Source organism: Gopherus flavomarginatus, chromosome 5 (assembly GCF_025201925.1).
Source record: "Gopherus flavomarginatus isolate rGopFla2 chromosome 5, rGopFla2.mat.asm, whole genome shotgun sequence".
Classification (NCBI taxonomy): domain Eukaryota; kingdom Metazoa; phylum Chordata; order Testudines; family Testudinidae; genus Gopherus; species Gopherus flavomarginatus.
In genome coordinates, this window is record NC_066621.1 from 149,736,243 (window position 1) to 149,756,613 (window position 20,371).

The 20,371-nt window shown below is 44.5% G+C and overlaps 1 protein-coding gene across 5 annotated transcripts in view; it reads left to right on the forward strand.

Moving 5' to 3' along the window:
* SLC35F4 (solute carrier family 35 member F4) overlaps nucleotides 1-16,297 on the forward strand; it is a 193,277-nt gene extending 176,980 nt beyond the window's left edge. For all 5 annotated transcript variants that reach the window (XM_050952639.1, XM_050952642.1, XM_050952640.1 and 2 more), the window contains 4 exons: nucleotides 6,243-6,368; nucleotides 8,681-8,873; nucleotides 13,785-13,874; nucleotides 15,873-16,297. In XM_050952639.1, coding sequence (XP_050808596.1) covers nucleotides 6,243-6,368; nucleotides 8,681-8,873; nucleotides 13,785-13,874; nucleotides 15,873-16,114 — 651 coding nt within the window. In that variant the 3' untranslated portion in view covers nucleotides 16,115-16,297. The remainder of the gene's footprint in view (nucleotides 1-6,242; nucleotides 6,369-8,680; nucleotides 8,874-13,784; nucleotides 13,875-15,872) is intronic.
* Nucleotides 16,298-20,371: the final 4,074 nt, after the last annotated feature.

Sequence of the window (20,371 nt, forward strand, 5' to 3'; positions counted from 1 at the left end):
ATTTCCAGAAGTAAGTCACCAGTTTCTACTGATTTCTTTTCACAAATAATTCTCCCGGAATCTTAACATAAAAATGAACATGTGTGTCTTTAACATTTTCAGTAGGTGATGATTACTTCAGGGCCTTTTGTTATGTCTTTTGGGGAGGAGGTTTGCAATATTACACTTGTCCAGTGACAGAATATGGCCAATCTATAATGCAACCCAAGATTTAAAAAGACACACCAGTGTAGCTGTTTAGTTTTTTAAGCCTCTGGATGTGAGTTGTAGTTCTGATCTCTGAGGGGATTTGGTTATAATTCTGCATTGTTATAAAGCTGATTTTTTTTATTTTGTTAATTCATATCCTGGGGGAAGTTGAAAAGGAAAACAGAAATATTACGTATCTATGCATAGTAACTAATGGACTGTTCAGCTAAGTGGAAGCTAATATGTAGAATTTCTGCACTGATGATTGCTGCAAAGCAAGGATTCCATTTAGCTTTTCAAGATTATAGTTGAGTTCTGCATCCTGCTTACTGACGACATGCCATGTACATGTAGATCTAGCTATGAAATATTACTGTCAATTCTAGGAGTATGACATACTGTGTCATATGATGTTATAAGAATAATCTTTATCGCACATGAAGGCAAACGATCGAGTTTTATGGAGTCGAAGGCTAGTAGGGGCCATTGGTCTGAACTCCTGTTTATCACAGGCCAGGAAATTTCACCCAAATACTTCTATACTGAGCTCGATGACTTCAGTTAAACCAAAGCATTCCAGTCCTCAGGAGACTGAGGGCTAGTCTACACTAGAAAATTAGAGTGACCCAGCTACATTGCTCAGGGGTGTGAAAAATCCACATCCCAGAGCAAGGTTGTTACACTGACCTAAGTCTAATTCTTCTGTCGACCTAGGTACTGCCTCTCAGGGAGGTGGATTTACTACAGCGATGGGAGAACCCCAGCAGCTGCACTGCTGTGGCGTTTTAAGTGTAAGACGTACCTACACCGTGTGTCGCAGAGAACAGGAACGACCTAGGTGCCACCAATGCCAAAGGCCCCTGCAGTATCAGTGAATTGATTTAGGTGAGATATTCCCAAATGATCCAGGCCCCAGGAAGGTGAGAAAACTCCAAGGTCCCTGGCAATCTGACCTGGGGGAAAATTCCTTCCCAACTCCAAATGTAGCGATCAGTTTGACCCTGAACACGTGAGCAAGACACAGCAGCCAAACATCTAGAAGGAAGATTCTCTATACTACCTCAGAACACTGCTCCACCCCATCCAGTGTCCCATCTCCTGCTGTGGCCAGTCTCTGATGCTTCAGAGGAAGGTGGAAAAAAGAAAACCCAGGATACATCTCCTCTTGTGCATTGGGGAAAATTCCTTCCTGATCCCTTCAGGGAGCCGGCTGAAGCCCTGAAGCATAAGACTGGATTGTAGCCATTGTCTTAATGAAGAGCTACAAGAGTTATGAGCATGCTGAGGTCAATGCAAGTAAGCCTGTTCCCCTATGGAGGAACAGAATGACCAGTGGGATGTATAGATTCACAGGTTCCAAGGCCTGAAGGGACTATTCTGACCGTCCAGCTTGGCCTCACTACTCCCATCCAAACACAGAGTGCTCGTACAAGGTTGCATTTTTCTGGGGTTTACTTTTCCATAGTAGTGGCTGTTTTACAGAAAGGTCCCAGAACAAACCATAAACTTGTGGATCAAATGAAGCGATGCCACATACTGCGGTTGCACATTTGTACTGTTGGTTGCTGACACCTACTGGTATTTGAAGAAGAGGCATAGTCTAGTAAAAAGAGGTATAGGATAGCATTTTCGAAAGGACCCAAGCAGGTTAGGGACCTAACGTCCATTGATCTAAGCAGGTTAAGCACCTAACATATTTAAGCACTTTTGAAAAATCTTATTAGGCACCTCTTTGGGGCTTTAGGCACTTCATATCTTTGAAAAGCTGGCCCTCCCAAAGCCTCTTTTCAAAAATGACTTAGGTCTGGAGCCTCAAAGGTATTTAGATGCCTAATTCCCATTGACATCTCCCACTGAAGGTAAGAGGGAAAGATGAGCCACTGGCCTACGACATGGGAAACCCTGGTTCAGTTCGCTGCTCTGCCATTGATTTCCTCTGTAACCTTGGGCAAGTCACTTAGCCTCTCTTTGCCTTAGTTTCCCTTTGTAAAATGCAGATAATATGCTTCCCTGTGTCACAGGGGTGTTGTGAGGAAGAAATACAAGGGTGTGAAGTGCCTTGAGATCTCCTAATGAGAAGTGCTATATAAGAAATAGGCATTACTATTAATAATAGGGGTAAGTGGAACTGAACGAGAATGTAAGTTCTACTTGGCACAAACCGGCTTGCTTTGAACAACCTGTCCTTTAAAGATTAATTGCCGCTTGCCACTATTATATATGATTCTCCATGCAAAGTCCATTGCCAAGTAAGTATGTTGTTTCTCGTTCAAGTTGTATACAGTTTTGTGCATCTGCTTTATACAACAAATTCCGCACACATTTTTTTGTGACATAAACATAGAATCTGTTTGGCCATGTTTACCCTGGCTCTCTGCCAGTCTGTTGTGAAGTTATGCTTGGAAAGAAAACAAGTGCACCTGGTGAAGTTAGCTTTTTACTCCCATAAGCAGGGGTGGGATGCTAATGTAGCATTTAAATTGAAATAATTGATGTTAAGGCAAGAAGAGAATATACAGTATTGGTCTTTTTGAAATATGTTTTTGTTTAATTTCTGGAAATTAAAAACCTATCAAAATTATCAGACAGTTTTTTTCATGGGAAAAACATCATTGTTACAAAAAGTGGTGGAGTTCATGCTTCTTTTTGTCTGTGTGGATTTTTTTTTCTCATAAAGAAACAGACAGTGAAAAGTACAAATATGTAAATGACTTACAGCTTGCTTGTGTTGACCCTGTAATAAAGAAGGGGGGACCCTGCTGTATGTGCTGTAGGACTGTCCAACGGTCAGGTAGCTGTGAAAAGAGATGGATGCAAGAGTTGAAAGGGGGCTTGGCTTACGCAGCCAAACCCTAGCTGAAAATCATATCCTCTGTTATTTATCTACTAGACTGGGGGTTTACCTCTGCCACAAAGACTTTGGTTCTTAAGGGCTTCTGTGATCACCAAGCCTATGCACTTAGGGATTAATAATAAGAACTTTAGATATAGATTGGGGACGCATCAGTTGGAAGCAACAGAGGAGGAGAAGGACCTTGGGGTATTGGTAGATCACAGGATGACTATGAGCCGCCAATGTGATATGGCCGTTAAAAAAGCTAATGCGGTTTTAGGATGCATCAGGCGAGGTATTTCCAGCAAAGGTAAGGAGGTGTTAGTACCGTTATATAAGGCGCTGGTCAGACCCCACCTGGAATACTGTATGCAGTTCTGGTCTCCCATGTTTAAGAAGGATGAATTCAAACTGGAACAGGTTCAGAGACAGGCTACTAGGATGATCTGAGGAATGGAAAACCTGTCATATGAAAGGAGACTCAAAGAGCTTGGCTTGTTTAGTCTAGCCAAAAGAAGGCTGAGGGGAGATATGCTTGCTCTTTATAAATATATCAGAGGGATTAATATTAGGGAGGGAGAGGAATTATTTAAGCTTAGTACCAATGTAGATACAAGAATGAATGGATATAAACTGGACACTAGGAAGTTTAGACTTGAAATTAGACGAAGGTTTCTAACCATTAGAGGAGTGAAGTTCTGGAACAGCCTTCCAAGGGGTATAGTGGGGGCCAAAGACATATCTGGCTTTAAGACTGAGCTTGATAAGTTTATGGAAGGGATGGTATGATGGGAGAGCCTAATTTTGGCAAGTGATCTTTGATTATCGCCAGATAAGTATGCCCAGTGGTCGGTGATGGGATGTTGGATGGGATGGGATCTGAGTTACTGCAGAGAATTGTTTTCTGAGTGCTGACTGGTGAGTCTTGCCCACATGCTCAGGGTTTAGCTGATCGCCATATTTGGGGTCGGGAAGGAATTTTCCTCCGGGGCAGATTGGCAGAGGCCCTGGAGGTTTTTCGCCTTCCCCTGCAGCGTGGGGCATGGGTCACTTGCTGGTGGATTCTCTGCAGCTTGAGGTCTTCAAACCACAATTTGAAGACTTCAATAACTCAAGCATAGGTTAGGGATTTGTTATAGAAGTGGATGGGTAGGGTTCTGTGGCCTGCTTTGTGCAGTGGGTCAGACTAGATGATCACATTGGTCCCTTCTGACCCTAGAATCTATGAATCTATGAATCTACGATTTTACAAAAATGGAAGAGTAGGTTTATGCCCAGACTAGAGCAACGATATTGGGACCTGTCTCACTGGGCAGCCAAGGAAAGGCTAGCTGCATGCCACAGAGAGCAATTATAGGAATTTCAGCCCCATTTCTAGATATGTTTGAATAAAAAATGTTGAGTTGGCTCAAAGAATGCCAGACGTCCGTTCCAACTAACCCTTTCCCCCACACCATTCCTGCCCCCACCCCCACAGTCCTCACTCTCCCTCCATACCTTATTCAAAATGCAATGTTCTCTTGCTAATTATTAACAGTCTCAAACATATGGAAAAGTTTCCATGCTTTTTTGTAATATACTTTTGAAAAACTCAGAACTGGGCTTCAGGGACTCCCCACTTTATGACAAATAGATCCAAAGTGATTTTGAAATGGAGCCTCAGTCCATCCTCTGATTATTTTGAACCTGCAACTTTGTGAGCACAAATAAAAAGTAGTTGATTATGTTAGGATCAGAGTCATGGGAGCAAAATGCCTGTTTTAAAACCGACCCATCAAATCTTTGGTGAAATGTGGCTTTTTCAACTATGTTCTGAATATTTTGGTGTCATGTTGTTTAACAGTGTAATGAAATTATACATATGGAGCCCGATTTTTAAACACTGTAGCCTGATCTTCAGAAGGTCTGAGCTACCACAGCTCCCTCAGAAGTCAATGGGAGCTGCAGACACTCAGCCCCTTTGCAATTCAGACCACTTGTTTACCTATCTAATCTTGGTCAAGATGACTAAATCCAGAGGGGACGATTTTCAAAGGCACAAAGAGCAGAGAGGTGTCCAACTCCTAGGGAAACCTAACTACCATCTGCACCTTTGAAAATCTCCCCAGCTTTAGGTACCTAACTTCAAGCAACTATGTTTGAAAATTTAGCTCCTTAAATGTAATAGATCATTACAAACAATGGCTTTCTGAACACAGTAAAGGGCCAGTTTGTGAAGCTCTGGTTCACATTAGTGAACTGTTGCCCACACAAGCAGTCCCCCTGGATAAAGTGCTCCCGCACTTGAGGAGAGGCGCACAATCTAGCAGTACTTGTTGAGGTAAAATCCACGTTCAATATTACCCAGTACAGAACATCCCCAAACTCTTGTTCTAAGTTTAGTGAGAAATGCTATCTGGGATTTAGTGCCAATGGGAGTTGGGCACGCAGGGTAAAATGTTCAAAAGCACCTAAGTGATTTAGGCCTTGACTACCTGGTGAAGTCACAATTGGATCTAGGACCCTAAGGCCTTGTCTACATGGGGAAATTGGCTGGCATAGCTTTTGCGGAATAAACTATTCTGCACAGGCTATAACTCCAGGTGTGGATACCATTCCACAATAAAAATGACCTCTGTTCCAGAACAGAATGTGCACACAGGGAGGTCTGGCAGGAAAATTTATTCTGCAGTGCTACGCTGGTCATTTCCCTTCTGTATACAAGGCCTTCTGGTCCTAAATCTCACTGAGATTTAAAAGCCAAAATCGCCTAGGTGCTTTTGGAAATTCTAATCACAAATCCCATTGGAAGTTGGGCACCAAACTCCTGTATGTTCCTTTGAAAATCCAAGACACTATCTGTAGCTTTACTAAAGACTTGTTTTGTCTAGCAGCAAATTAAGTTGTATAGACAATAATGTGCTAGAACAGTTTTAATCTTGGGAATCATTGCACCAAAGTGGATGTTAATCTAAAAATAATGTACGATAAAAGTTCTATCAATAGGTGCCATGAGACTGTGTGATGTTATAGACCCATATAGTTCATGATGCATATACCTACATTCCTATTTGACATCTTTCTCAATAGTTACATAATCACCTATTTAAGAGGAAACTAGAAGAACTAAAGTTAGAGAAAGTAGCTGGTAACTATCATAAAACCACACAGAGATAATCTAATCTCTTTCCAAGCAATAAAGTTCCTCTGAGCTTTAAATTTCTCTGTTTTGCTTGTACAGATTGTTGCAGCAATAATGGCAATCACAGGAATTGTTATGATGGCATATGCAGATGGTTTCCATGGCGATTCAATTATCGGGGTAGCATATGCTGTTGGATCTGCATCCACCTCTGCACTTTATAAGGTGGGTCATAATGTTTTGTTAATAGCAGGGAAATATTCTTATTCCCTGTATCATGCGTTAAAAAATGCACAAGTTGAAAGCAAGCCAGGTTAAAAATATATAAGGCTCACCTTTGCTGCATAATTTATATTCTGAGCAGGAAGTGTCAGAAAAGTTACTACAGAGATAATTACTTTATGACTGAGTATTCAGAGGGGCTTTGCTTCATGAGCCTTTAATGAAATCTCTATTATTATACTGCCAGAAGATTATCATCTATGATTTCATTGTTTTTTTGCCATGGCAATTTATTGACACTATTTATAATGGGCTTGCAACACGCAACAATGAGAAAATGTTAAATGCTGTTAAACACCCTGTTTCTTTGATGATGGTAAAATCCTCATCTCTTCTGCACTGCAGATCTCTATTGCATATTCTGCGCTCGTTCTGGGTTGGGAACTCCCATCCAGGACAATGGAAGTAGTACATGCAGCATTTGATTAGAGGCTCACAGGACATGAGACTGCACAGTTCTACCCAAGAGGTTCTACTTTGAGGCTTTATTCGAAGGAGTGCTCTCCTTGTACCTTGGTTGACATTTACTGAGAACAACACTACGTGCATGCAGGTTCCCTGCCATTAATGGGGTGGAGTGTGATGCAGAAGGTGGCTTGGTGACGTGGAAGGGATCTAAAGCTCGCTTCCAGCTTCATCCTTAATTGCATGTGTCAGGCTCACTGGGAATAGTCACTAATCACTTAAAATGTATGAATTTGGCTCTATGGGGATGAACTCTGCAGTGATTTACACTGCTTGTGATTCCCCTCCTGACTTCAGAGAACCTATGGGCCAGATTTTCCTCTCACGCCAGCTTTACCCTGATGTAACCCCATTGGTTTTTGATGGAGTCATTCATGATTTACATCTGCAGTAGGTGAGAGTCGAGCCCCGTCACTCTAAATATTTAACCTGTCTTGGCTCCAGGGTTGTATTTTATTTACCTTTTGTTCCTTGCAAAATATTTTAATATGGTAACATTACCGTTGCTGGCTCAAAGCTGGCCCCATTTGTACTGTGAGAAGGACGTGGTTGAGTTGTGTGGACACAAAACTGAGAATGGGGATCACCTGAGTTTTAATCCCAGCTCTCTCTCTCTCTCTCTCTCTCTCTCTCTCTCTCAAACTCTTTGAGGCCATGAACCACTGATTTAAGCCTTGATTCATCAAGGTACTTAAGCTTGTACCTAACTTTAAGCACGTGATAGAGCCACTGAAGTCAGTGGGACTGCTGGTGTCTAAAATGAGGCATGTGCTTAAGTACTCTAATGAATTGGGGCCGGGAGCCCAAAGGTTCATGAAGGCTTCCAATTTTGGGTGCCCACCTGCAGCATCGGCTAACTTCAGCCGTGGTTGGGGCAGCTCTGCACCTCTGGAAAAAAACATTGCTGGGTGCTGGATAGGCACAAAGGAAGTGCCTGCCTTGGGTATACAGACCAGACAGAGACCTGGAGAGTAGTGGGACAGAAGTTACATCATACACATGAAGGAGCCAGCCAGAAGGGCCGTCTCTTGACAGCAAGGGGTAGATTGTTTAACCATTCCTCTTGTGCATGAGTACTCACACAAGCAGTACCATTCAAGCCAAAGGGTCTCCTCACATGTATAAATGATTAAAGGTCCAGAAAACATGACCTATGAGGGAAGATTAATAAATTGGGTTTGTTTAGTCTGGAAAAGAGAAGACTGAGAGGGGACATAGCAGTTTTCAAGAATGCAAAAGGTTGTTACAAAGAAGAGGAAGAAAAATTGTTTTTCTTAACCTCTGAGGACAGGACAAGAAGCAATGGGCTTAAATTGCAGCAAGGGAAGTTTAGGTTGGATATTAGGATAAACTTCCTAACTGTCAGGGTGGTTAAGCACTGGCATGAATTGCCAAGGGAGGTTGTGGAATCTCCATCATTGGAGATTTTTAAGAACAGGTTAGACAAACACCTGTCAGGAATGGTCTGGATAATACTTGGTCCTGCCATGAGTGCAGGAGACTGGACTAGATGACCTCTCAAGGTCCCTTCCAGTCCTATAATTCTATAAGTGCTCAACAGGAGAGCAAGGCCTACAATGTTTTAATAATACAGGGCTAGATCAGTCCCTTCTGTGGTAATACCCCCTGGAGAGGGTTCTGGGGGGAGGAAATCTCAAAGACCCTCTTGCAGAGCTCTTCTATTATCAAGGGAAAGGTTAATCCATCCCATCAGCAGAGCTTTGCAGACATGGGAGATCTTCACTTGCAGCAGGATGTAACTGTTTTAAAATCTTCCCTTTCCACCACAGGTTTTGTTCAAGATGTTTCTTGGAAGTGCGAACTTTGGGGAAGCTGCTCATTTCGTTTCCACTCTGGGTTTCTTCAATTTAATCTTCATCTCGTTTACCCCGATCATATTGTATTTTACGAAAGTGGAATACTGGTCTCCCTTCTCTGCTGTGCCGTGGGGTTATCTGTGCGGAGTAGCTGGCCTCTGGTTAGGTATTTGCAGAACATTTTTTTCATTTTTCTAATGCCTCATTTTATTTACCGCAGAATCACTTCGAAACAGTTGCACCCATGAAAATTATCCTTTCTCTAAATGTTTCAACGGCAGAGTTCTTTTGTAGCTAAAATCTCCCTCTCATATCCCAAGGGACACCACTAGGCCTGCTTGGAAAATGGTTAACATAGCTCATGAAAACTTGGGGGTGGGGGAAATTCCAAATTTAAAAAAAATATGCTGAGCCGCTCTAGTAATTCTATTATCAGAGGGGCAGCCGTGTTAGTCTGGCTGTAAAAAGCAACGAAGATGCTAAATGCTGCAATAGCTGGTGCTCCACTTTGGTGCAAATGAAAAGCTGCATGGCCTTTAACTCCTTTTACTCCCCTGCTCCATTTACAAAGTTTCCTCTTTCTAAGAACTGTCACTAGTGCTACTGAGTCTGCGAAGAGAACCATTGAAATTGACCCAGGTCTGCTTTACACTCTATTTCCTTTGCTAATAATGAAAGCGTCCATCTGTTTGGAACCAAACAGATTTTTTTTAGTCTCACTCATAAGTACACTAAGGGCTTGGCTACACTGGAGAGTTGCAGCGCTGTAAACCCACCACCAGCGCTGCAACTTACTCACCATCCACACTTGAAGGGCACATACAGTGCAGCATCTCCCTGGCTGCAGTGCTGGCTGTACTCCTGCTCTGCCTCAGGTATAAGGATTGCAGCGCTGGTGATGCAGCGCTGCTCCGCAAGTGTGGCCACCAAAAGTGCTGTAATTGGCCTCCAGGGTATTCGGAGGTATCCCAGAATGCCTGCTCAGCCACTCTTCCGGTTTGTTGTGAACTCTGGGCTCCCCGGAGCTGCTTATCTAAAAAACAAACACGGCTCCTGTTTGCTTGAGCAGAGGCAGGCAGGGGAATTGCTTTGGAATGTTCACAGCTGTTTGCCTGAGTAGAGAAGCCACATGGCGGAGGGGAGGGGGGAGTCCGTTTTGGAGCAGCTGCTTGTGTGGTCTGAAGGCTATTTAGCAGTGCATAATTTGCATTTAGTGAATAAGAGAGGGGTGGGGGAAGGGGTCGAAACTTTTAAAATGATTGAAGGTAGGTGCTGTGTATCTTCCAGTCCTTAGAACTTGCAAGGCAGGGAGCTGAGAACAGTGTCAGCTCCAAAAATCCACTCTCTCTGTCTCCCCCGCACTCCCTGTCACACTCCACTCCACCTCACTCCCCTCTTTTGAAAAGCACGTTGCAGCCACTTGAACGCTGGGATAGCTGCCCACAATGCACCACTCCCAACAGCGCTGCAAATGCTGCAAATGTGGCCACACTGCAGCACTGGTAGCTGTTCATGTGGCCACACTGCGGCTTTTTCCCTACACAGCTGTACAAACACAGCTGTAACTCCCAGCGCTGCACATCTCCAAGTGTAGCCAAGGCCTAAATGGAAATACTTTTGGGAAAACTATTGTTCGTACCTAGATGGGCTTTCCAGCCGCTCAGAGACTGAATCAGAAGGGATGGCAGAGGTGTTGAGGGATTTGACTCTCTTCTACTTGCTGCCCTAGACCTAATTACATCCACTCTAAGAGCACCAAGGTAGGTGTAATTTATCAGCCAGGGAACTGGTTTAATACAGACTTTAAAGTAGGATAGAGCAGCTGCTGCACAAAGCAGGCAGAAAGCCAACATAAAATCCTCAGTGTTGCTGGCTCTGTGCCATGTCCCTTCCTGATAACGTCAGGGTAGGAGCAGGAGGTGTGGCCTGGCTGGGGTGCAAGGGGCTACTGCACAACAACACTCCCTCACTGAGAGAATGGCCCCTTGGGAGCTGTTTCAAACCAGTGCAATTTGCAGCAGCAGCCCTGAGGCTTCTCTAAGTTGTACTGCGGCCAAACTCTCTGCTACTCAGCTCCAGAACTGGGGCATGGGGGCATAGTTTGGCTGCACCTGAGGGTTCAGCCCCAGAAGCCTAATTGAGCTTAGGGGGATCTAACTTAGCTGCCTTCGGAGATGATGTATATCTGGGTGGTGGTGGTAGCAGCAATGCGTAATAGAAATGTAACCCTTCTGCCCCTCTGAGTTGGCAGCAACAAGGGCCGGGTTCAGTATCCAGGGGTTCCGTTTCAGTAACACAATGCATAACCGGCTCGAGCCCCCACCCAGTGACCTGGGACACTCACATACCACACTCCCCTGGGCGCCTCTAGGAGGCAATACTTCCCCTCTCGCAAGCACGGAGTCTGAGTGTAGCAAAATCTTTTTAATAAAGGGAGGAATCAATGCGGCATCCCATTGGAGAAACACCACAAACCGGGTTATAACACAAACCATAAACAAAAACCCACCTCCAAGTACGTTTGGCACTGTCCTTTTTCCCCTTAGGGTTTTAAGTCCAATCACCCCAAAGTCCAACAACCCAAAAGTCTCTGGTCAATGCCACCCCAGAGTTCGAGAGTTTATCTGTAGAGGTCCCGCCCCCCCAGCCTGGATAGAAAGGGGCACCTTACGTGGTCCGGGGCCAACTGCCCTGCCTCTCCGTGGGTTCTGCTTCTGCCTTCTCCACGAACTGCTCCGCTTTACCAGCTGCTCCACTCTGCTCCTCCAGTCGTCCTCAGGAACTGCTTCGCTCCACCAGCTGCTCTGCTCCATGAGCGGCTCTGCAAACTGCTCGGCTCTGCTCTGCTCGCTCTGTGAGCCGCTCCACCCGTCCCACAGCTACTCCGCTCTGCCAGCCGCTCTGCTGCCACCAGCTGTCCCGTGATCCGCTCCAGCCGTCCCCGCAACTGCTCCACTCCACCAGCTGCTCTGTTCCACAGTATATCTTCAGGCTCCCCCACTAGTTAGCACAGTACTCAGTGCTCTCAGCTCAGTTATTTCAGCTCTTTAGTGATTTCAACTCTTAGTGATCTCAGCTCTTAGTGGGGGAGCCCCAGTGCTAGTGCACCATTAGCCCAAAGTGAATTCAGCTCAGTAACCTGTATTTAGATTCTTGAGGGAATAAAAATCAACTCTGACATTCCACAGTGGAGAGAGGAGGGGGTGGAACTGGTGCTTCTGGCTCCACAAGGAGACTGCACCACCAGGCACAGATACCTGTCCCCAGCCTCTCTCAATTCACTGGGTTTTGGAACCCATGTCCCTTGTCTAGCAAGTACCACCCAACTGAGGGTGAGTCATTTGTCACCAAGCAGTCCCACAGCTCGGCAGTCTGGGATAGGGTAGGCGTGCCTATGCAAATACACTCTCTGAAATTCTTTCCACCAGATGTCAGGGTAGAGCTTATCCTGACTCTGCTTACAGAAATAATGCTGCTCCAAGGGGATAGGTGCTCAAGACGTCGCAAAACTGAGGGGAAGCAGGAAAGGGAAAAACGAATAACTGGTGAGCCTGAATGAACCCAGTACCCCCATGGGTGCTGGATCATAGACTCATAGACTCATAGGTCAGAAGGGACCAATCTGATCATCTAGTCTGACCTCCTGCACAAGGCAGGCCACAGAACCCCACCCATCCAATTTTATAACAACCCCTATCCCAGGACCGAGTTATTGAAATCCTCAAAAATGGTTTGAAGACCTCAAGCTGCAGAGACACCACCAGCGAGCGACCCGTGCCCCACGCTGCAGGGGAAGGCGAAAAACCTCCAGGGCACCTGCCAATCCGCCCTGGAGGAAAATTCCTTCCCGACCCCAAATATGGCGATCAGCTAAACCCTGAGCATGTGGGCAAGAGTCACCAGCTAGCACCCAAGAAGGAATTCTCCGCAGCAACTTAGTACCCATCGCATGCAACATCTCCCCGCAGACCATTTAGCAGACCTGTCTGGTGGTAATTCAAGATCAATTGCCCAAATTAACGATCCTATCATAACATCCCCTCCATATACTTATCAAGCTTTGTCTTAAAGCCAGGAAAGTCTTTTGCCCCTACTACTTCCCTCGGAAGGCTATTCCAGAACTTCACTCCCCTAATGGTCAGAAACCTTCATCTAATTTCAAGTCTAAACTTCCTAATATCCAGTTTATACCCATTCGTCCTCGTGGCTACATTAGCACTAAACTTAAATAATTCCTCTCCCTCCCTAACGTTAATCATACAATACAGGGCAGTGTAACCTGCCTTGTCCTTCACCTGCCTGTACTTTAATAGCTCTAATAGCTCATCTTTCACTTGGCTAGGCCTCCTCATGCTGCAACATCCATTTAGTAGCTATAGCCCCACATGTAAGGGATTGTGCAGCCAGAAAGAACACTTCGCCTCTGGTACCTGCACTTGAAGGGAATTCAGAACCCTCTCTAGTTACGCTGCCACTCTCATCTCATCCGCTGGCCACATCCCCGTGAACTGCACGGGGAAGGGTTGATGCCCTTCTTTTTTCAGTGGCTGAACAAAAAGGACAGGGCAGGCTCCCCTTCAAAACTGGTAGGCGCATGTGCCTCTTGCTGCCATGTTCCTTTCGTGGATTGTGTAGCCAGAGGCAGCGCCTCCTTAGCTGGTGAAATGCTACCCCCCTGCTCCATTCCTGGCCTGTTGAGACAGCAGAATTCCACCCTGACCCAAGAGGGACTAGCCTGTTGGAGAACAATCCTGGTCTCTTTTGTGGGCAGGGTGTAAAGCACTTCTCGAAGACACGCATTGCTCCTCGGAGCTGGCTGCAGCTTCGGTTCAAGGTTCAAAACAGGAAAGTGGCCCATTTTCAATGAGCAGGTTCTTTTAATATGAACTTGCAGCCAACCCTTCTCTCCTTCCCCAGGCTAAACTGACATTCACGTTCTGCTCATGACACATGCAGGATCAGGCCCTTGATGGGCAAGAACGTATTAGAATGCCTGATGTAATTTAAAAGGTGAGAAAATCCGTTTGTTATTATTTTATTATTCCAGCGTCTCATGTATCATTCTCTTTCTTTACAGCTTTTAACATACTGGTAAATGTTGGAGTTGTGCTGACCTACCCCATCCTAATTTCTATCGGGACAGTGCTCAGTGTTCCCGGAAATGCAGGTACCAATAATGCAATTAATGAATAAAAATCATAGAACAAATGTACTAATATCTGAAGTAATTTTTAAGGGCACATGATGTTGCCATATTTCCTCAGAAAGGTTTCCTAATGTAACCCTTCTGCCAGGTGGAACCAGCAGCAACCAGGGCCGGGTTCAATATCTAGGGGTTCCTTTCCATCGATACAACACAGAACCTGCTCGAGCCCCCACCCAGTAACCTGGGAAATTAACACATCACCCCTGGGCACCTCTGCGAGGCACTACTTCCCCACTCACAAGCACAGAGCCTGAGGGTAGAAAATAAACTTTTAATAAAAGGAGGGAAGTGACTCGGCATTAATTTGGGAAAACACCACAAACAGGGTTCATAAACATAAACCATGAGTAAGAGACCCACCCCCAAGTAGGTTGGGCAGCATCCTTGTCCCCTCAGGTTTTTAAGTCCAGCAACCCAAAAGCCCCCTTCACATGCTCGACACTTCTCTGCACACCACTCACAGTTGCTGTCCTTTGTGAGAGTTCAGAGGTGCATCTGCAGAGTTCACCTCCCTCCCTGGTTGGGGTTGGGGTGGGGGTAAAGAGGCACCTTACTCACTCCACTGCTCGGGTACTCACTGGCCACTCCTGCTGACCACCTGATCCCTGCTCTCGTGGTGCCTCTCTGCCGCTGCCCAGCCGGTCACCTGCTCACGCCACGCCTCTCCACCAGCCCCCTTGCTAGCCGCTCGTCATGCCTCTCCACCAGCCGCCCTGCTGGCCATTCATCATGCTTCTCCACTGCTGCCCTGCTGGCTGCTTGTTGTGCCTCTCCACCACTCGTTCACCAGATCACTGTCAGTCACCTTCTGCTGCCCCTTGCTGTGACCTCTGCACATCAATTTCTTAGTAATTTTAGCTCTGTGCAGACTGGCCAGTAACATAGTCCTGCCACAAGTGGTTGCAGCTCTCATTTAGCAATTTAAAATAACAAAAGAGGTGCCTAATGAAGCCCATTTAGCTCTATTCTTTGAACTGTTAGAAGGAACAGGTTGAACCAGTCTTAAAGAGGACCCTTGTTGAGGGTGTGCAACCTCCTGGACAGGTAGGTAGCCTACCCATCTGCCCCTTACTTTCACGGGGCTCTGACGTAGGAGCCCTTGGCTTACTGGGGTTCTTTCAACCGACTCTCTCCTTTGGGACAGGTTAAGCACAGTCCTGCTTTTCTGTATTCCCACAATAATTACAACATCTGTAACCATATTTCACTACCCCTGCATTTAGTACTAAGATGATTTGTACCCAATCCCAGCCAAAGTTGACCACTTTGACACCGCTGTATCTGCTAAATATGTAAGCAAAATAGGAGCAAACTCTATTTACATAAACACTTCCAAATCTCTCCCCCTCCCAGCTAGCTGTCAGGGAAGCATTCATTCAGACCCTGCTTACACTAACTTAACTCACATTTTAAATAAACACGAAACTGCCAACACTAGAGATGTGCAAGAGGTTTAAATTTTGCAGGTGCAATTTTTCACTGGGAAATTAAAAGTCAATATATGATTTTCCAGTACATGTAACTCCCCAAACAACCTATGGGCTAGGCTGTGCACCTGGGTGAGCTATCTGTTGCCGTGGTCTGGGGCAGGGTAGGGGTGGGGAGTGGGTGGAGCTTTGACTCCACCTCCCCAGTACAGCTGAGCCAGTGCCGATGGAGGAGTAATCTGTGCCAAACATAGGACTAGCAAAGATGACTTCCTCCTTGCTTCATGGGGAAAGTAACCAAGGACCAGATTGTACCTCTGAGTTTTACTCAAGTCTTGTGTGACTTCTTCAATCTAGCCTTAATATTGAATGACTTACAGTACACATTTCTATTAAAAGGCACAGAGGAAAAACGAGGCTTTCCAATAGAACTCACTGTTAAAGTTATAGGAACCATATAAGGCTCATTTCGACGAAGCCGTACCACGCAGAATGATTGTATTTGAGTTCATTGTCTTTTCCCCCATTGTAGCTGTGGATCTCCTAAAACACGAGGTGATCTTCAGTGTAGTAAGGTTGGGTGCCACAATCATCATCTGCACTGGATTTTTGCTAATGCTGCTGCCAGAAGAATGGGATGAAATTACCCTGCGATTCATCAACAGCTTAAAGGAAAAGAAAAGTGAAGACCACACAGAAGATATCACAGACTCCAGTGTGCATACAAGGAGCAGAAGCAGAGCCAATGGGACAGTGTCTATACCACTGGCTTAAAGCTGGCGAACATTTAACTGCACGTGAATGTATATTCTGTGAATATAATTTAATTTTCTCACTACTTGTATGCTAAAATGACAGTATTACTCTGAACTGGGGATGACTTATAAAATAAATGATAAACACATCAATAATAAATGTTTACATTTATACACTTACAAAGGAACGGGTGTAAATAACCACAATAAATTTTTTTTGTAATGAAACATTAATCTGCATTCTGTTTACTTGCCTTTTTTTTAAAAAAAAATCAAATCCACTGTGCAACTTGACAGCTGTGCTTCTGTTAGCAAAACAGGGGAAGGGTGAAGTCTTCAAAGGCCTGATTTGTATATTTGTTTAGTTCCAGCAGGCAGCTATATCCAAAGTTAAGCATTTGTGTTCTTTTCAAATTTAATGATTTGACATTTTTACAGGGTGGTACCAAAAAGGCAGTGGATTCATTTTAAAACACCCAATCAAGAATCTTGGAACCCTAAACTATGAAGGGAACTGAGGTCTCCCATTAAAATTTTGAATTTTTATTAAAACATACAAATATATTCTCAAGGATATAAATTAGCCTATGTAATTTTATTACAGTGCTGCTAAATGTGCAGAGGAAGCTAGGTGAGCAAAATCTGGAAATACTACAGTGTCATTTCTTAGCTCACAATTAAATGTGATGGTGTGAGGGTATCTCCATACATTATGTTTTACAACTGGCCTATATCTGCTATAAATTAAGGGCCAGATTTTGATACCCACAAAGGACCAGGTTCTTACTCACACTGAGTAATACCTTGCGCTCTACAGTTCAAACTGGTTCCAACCCTAATCCTTGCCTGGGCCCAACTCACTGGCTCCAAGCCTCTCTAGCTCATACTAACTGGCCTTAAACCTTGCCCTGTGCCCAAGAACTGGCCCCAGTTGTAATCATATGATCTGCCCCAGTCCTAGTCAAGGCCAACAGCTTGGCGGCAAGTTTTATCCAAGCAATCAGGCCCCAACTATCCCACAGCACAAAGCTTCAAGCAGGCCCCAGCTATAAGCCTTGCCCAACCCCCTGCGTAGCCCCACGCCTAATGAGGATTCAGACCTTACCTGAGAGCAGGAGGTAACTCTACCCTAACCCTAGCAGTGTCCCAGAACTGGCCCCACCCATAACTTTTATCTATGCTCACTAGTCAGCCCCATCCCTAAATCTAACCTGACCTCACAAACAGAGCACAATCAACACTAAGCAGGGCCACCACGATTGCCTCAACCCTAACCACAGCCCAGACTGCTGAGTCCTCCCGCATCAAATGCCTGCACTGCTGCACACTTCCCCAATCTTAGCTCAGGCCTACAAACCAGCCAGAAGCCTAACCCTAACCTTGCCCCCACCCCCATGCTCCTGAAATCACCTCAGCATAACTTTAGCCTGCATTGCTGAATCTGTCCCACTCATAACTCAATGCTACCTTTAGTTCACATTACCACACCTAAGGTTACCACCTTCGAAATACAAAAAACCCAACATCCCCATCGCCACAAGGCAAGCCTGCCCTAATCATAAGGCAACATCGCAGCCCACCCTCTTCAACAGCCACTTACAGTATGTAGAGAGCTAACACATATAAATACACTTGCTATCATCTTCTTCTTGCTTAAACTGCGTCCCTGGGACACTGCAGCACCTTCAGCTGGACACAGAAACGGTTAACATTAGCTAGGCCAGTGTACTATGAAATAATGCAACGCTTTAGATCTACATTAACAAACAAACAAACATGAAAGATTAAATTAGTTTTTTGGCAACTGGCACATCCATAAAAAAATCCAGCCAGGCTGGAACCCTAATCACACCTGAGCCTAACTACAAAACACGGAACCTTTAACACAATCCAGGCTTCCATACCAGTCTGAAACCTAGCCCTAGCTGAGGCTCATACCAGGGCTCCACTCTCCTTATTCCTAGTCTATAAACTACCCACAGCTGTATTGCACACTCAGCTGTATGGACTGATCTCACCTCTAACCTGGGCCACTAAGCCCATCCCAATGCAAACCTTAGTTCAAGCCCCGGAACACTGCTCCAACGCTACTCAGTTCACTAACATTGAGCAGGCTACCATTAGGATTTTGGCCAGCTGTTAGCCCTGGGATAGGGTTAGGGTTAACAGGCCAGGGCTGGGGTTAGGGTTAGCTCATGGGCACTACACGTATTTAGAGTTATGAACAGGTCTTGGCCTACATTAGATTTGGGGACTGTTTATGAGCCCAGGTCTTGACTAGGGATGGGCCATTTAGTGGGCTAGGGTTATGGTTGGGTCCAGTTCATGAGCAGAAGTGATGGCACCACTTCCTAGTTTGTGACCTGCGGGGACAATGGGAGGAGGGCCTTGTGAAATAGAGATGGAGCCATTCATAATTTGGTGGAAGTTGAAAGATTTGGTCATTGAGCCTCTTCAGAAGTGTTCACGAGGAAGCTGTTGGTACACTTCACAGGTTACTAAAGGCATCCGTCACACACACCTCAGGGATACACCAGTGCCTAATAACACACAGCCTGTGGTAGCTTATTGATACATATGCCATGCATTTGTGTTGGTTAGCAACATGCGGAACTTGACAGTTCCGAATCATTTACAATGTTTTTGGTTTGGTTTTTTTTTTAAACCTCTGACATATTGGGGCCTGATTCTGAGCTCATTTACACAGGTGCAAATCAAAAGTATTTGTATTGAAATTAATGGAGTTTTGCCCCCAAAAAACTGGTGCAAGTGAGTCCAGAATAAGGACTATTGTGATTTCCAGATCTCAAGTGCATACCATTGTTAGTGATGCATTTTCTGAAATTCTAGTCATGCAGTGATTATATGGACATGATTAGCTCATGTAAACACTTCCTTTTTATGGGTGCTTGTTCTCAGTAATCTTTGGATTGAATTCCTTTCTAATATAAATAACGCTAAATAGTAATCACAATTCCACTCTATGTTCGTGAAAGTAATATAGCTTTTTGAGTGACATTGGAGGTCATTTGGTACATTCTTAAAAAAAAAAAAAAATCACTCTGTAGCCAAATTGCTTCCAAATAACAGTCATCTTTCACTGATTGATTTTTATGACTGTTATTACAGTCAGACAATGACATTTTAAATTATAGCTTGCTATTTTAAAGGAATTAGCTGTGTTTGACTTTTAAAGGATTTTTCATTGTGGCGAGTGAGACAAATATTAATGTGGGTTAAAGCTACAGTTACTAGAGCGGTTGGCCAAGATTTGCAAAAGGCACTGGTGGTTTCTGGGGCGCACAGCTGGAGCCACCTTAAAGGTGCCTGAAGCTAGCTGAAAAAACCAAATCACTTTAAGGAGGCTCATCATCATTAATCACTTTTGAACAAGTTGGCTGTTTAAAACATACCAAGGCTGAAAAAAAAAAAAAAAAAAACAGGCACGGCCTGCTACTGTAGTGCATATCGAAAGAAAAATGGGCCTACTGACTTACTATCCATCACGTAGCATTCATATAGCATGGAATGCAATCAGTTTGTTGCTTACAGTGTATTTGGGAAGCACTGATTATTGTGACCCACAGTTTGTATAAAACCTGTGGTCATGATGTAGTAGATGAACAACAAACCCTAGTGTTAAGAAACTGTGTTAGGCCTCCAATATCATGAGATTAGCTTAAAAATCATGAGATTTAAAAAGATTCTTCTGGTATTTGAGAGAGAGAGAGAGAGAGTGTGTGTGTGTGTGACATTTTTAAGCTTTACTCCTGAACAAAAAGGACCTGAAACTGGCCTTTTTTTTTTTTTTTTCCTAATGAACGCTCAGTTTCACCCATAATCTAATGACTCTAGGATACAGGGCTTTAAGAAAAGCTCTGAACATCATGAGACTAGTGATAAAAGCACCAGGGTTGGCAATGTTGCCAGTTGTAGGACTGGAGCCGTTAACTTCAATGAGTTCTAGCTGAAGATCACACTTTCTGTTTACACCTGGAGTCCTATTTCCTGGCTCTCTACATATGGAAAATTTAACCCAAAAGGCTAGTTCTCTCAAAATCCTCTGGCAATATTTGAGAACATATCAACTAACTTTCTGTTAGTTGGATTCTGCTGGACCACCCTGACTTGATTTCTGACAATTTACTGCTCTGCATTAATGCAACAGGTATTTTTAGTGAAAAAGCAAATACCAAAATGAAAAAAAAACCTAAAGCACAGCCGCTCGGTGTGAACAGCTCCACTTCTCACGGGAGCCTCGTCAGGTACAGAATCA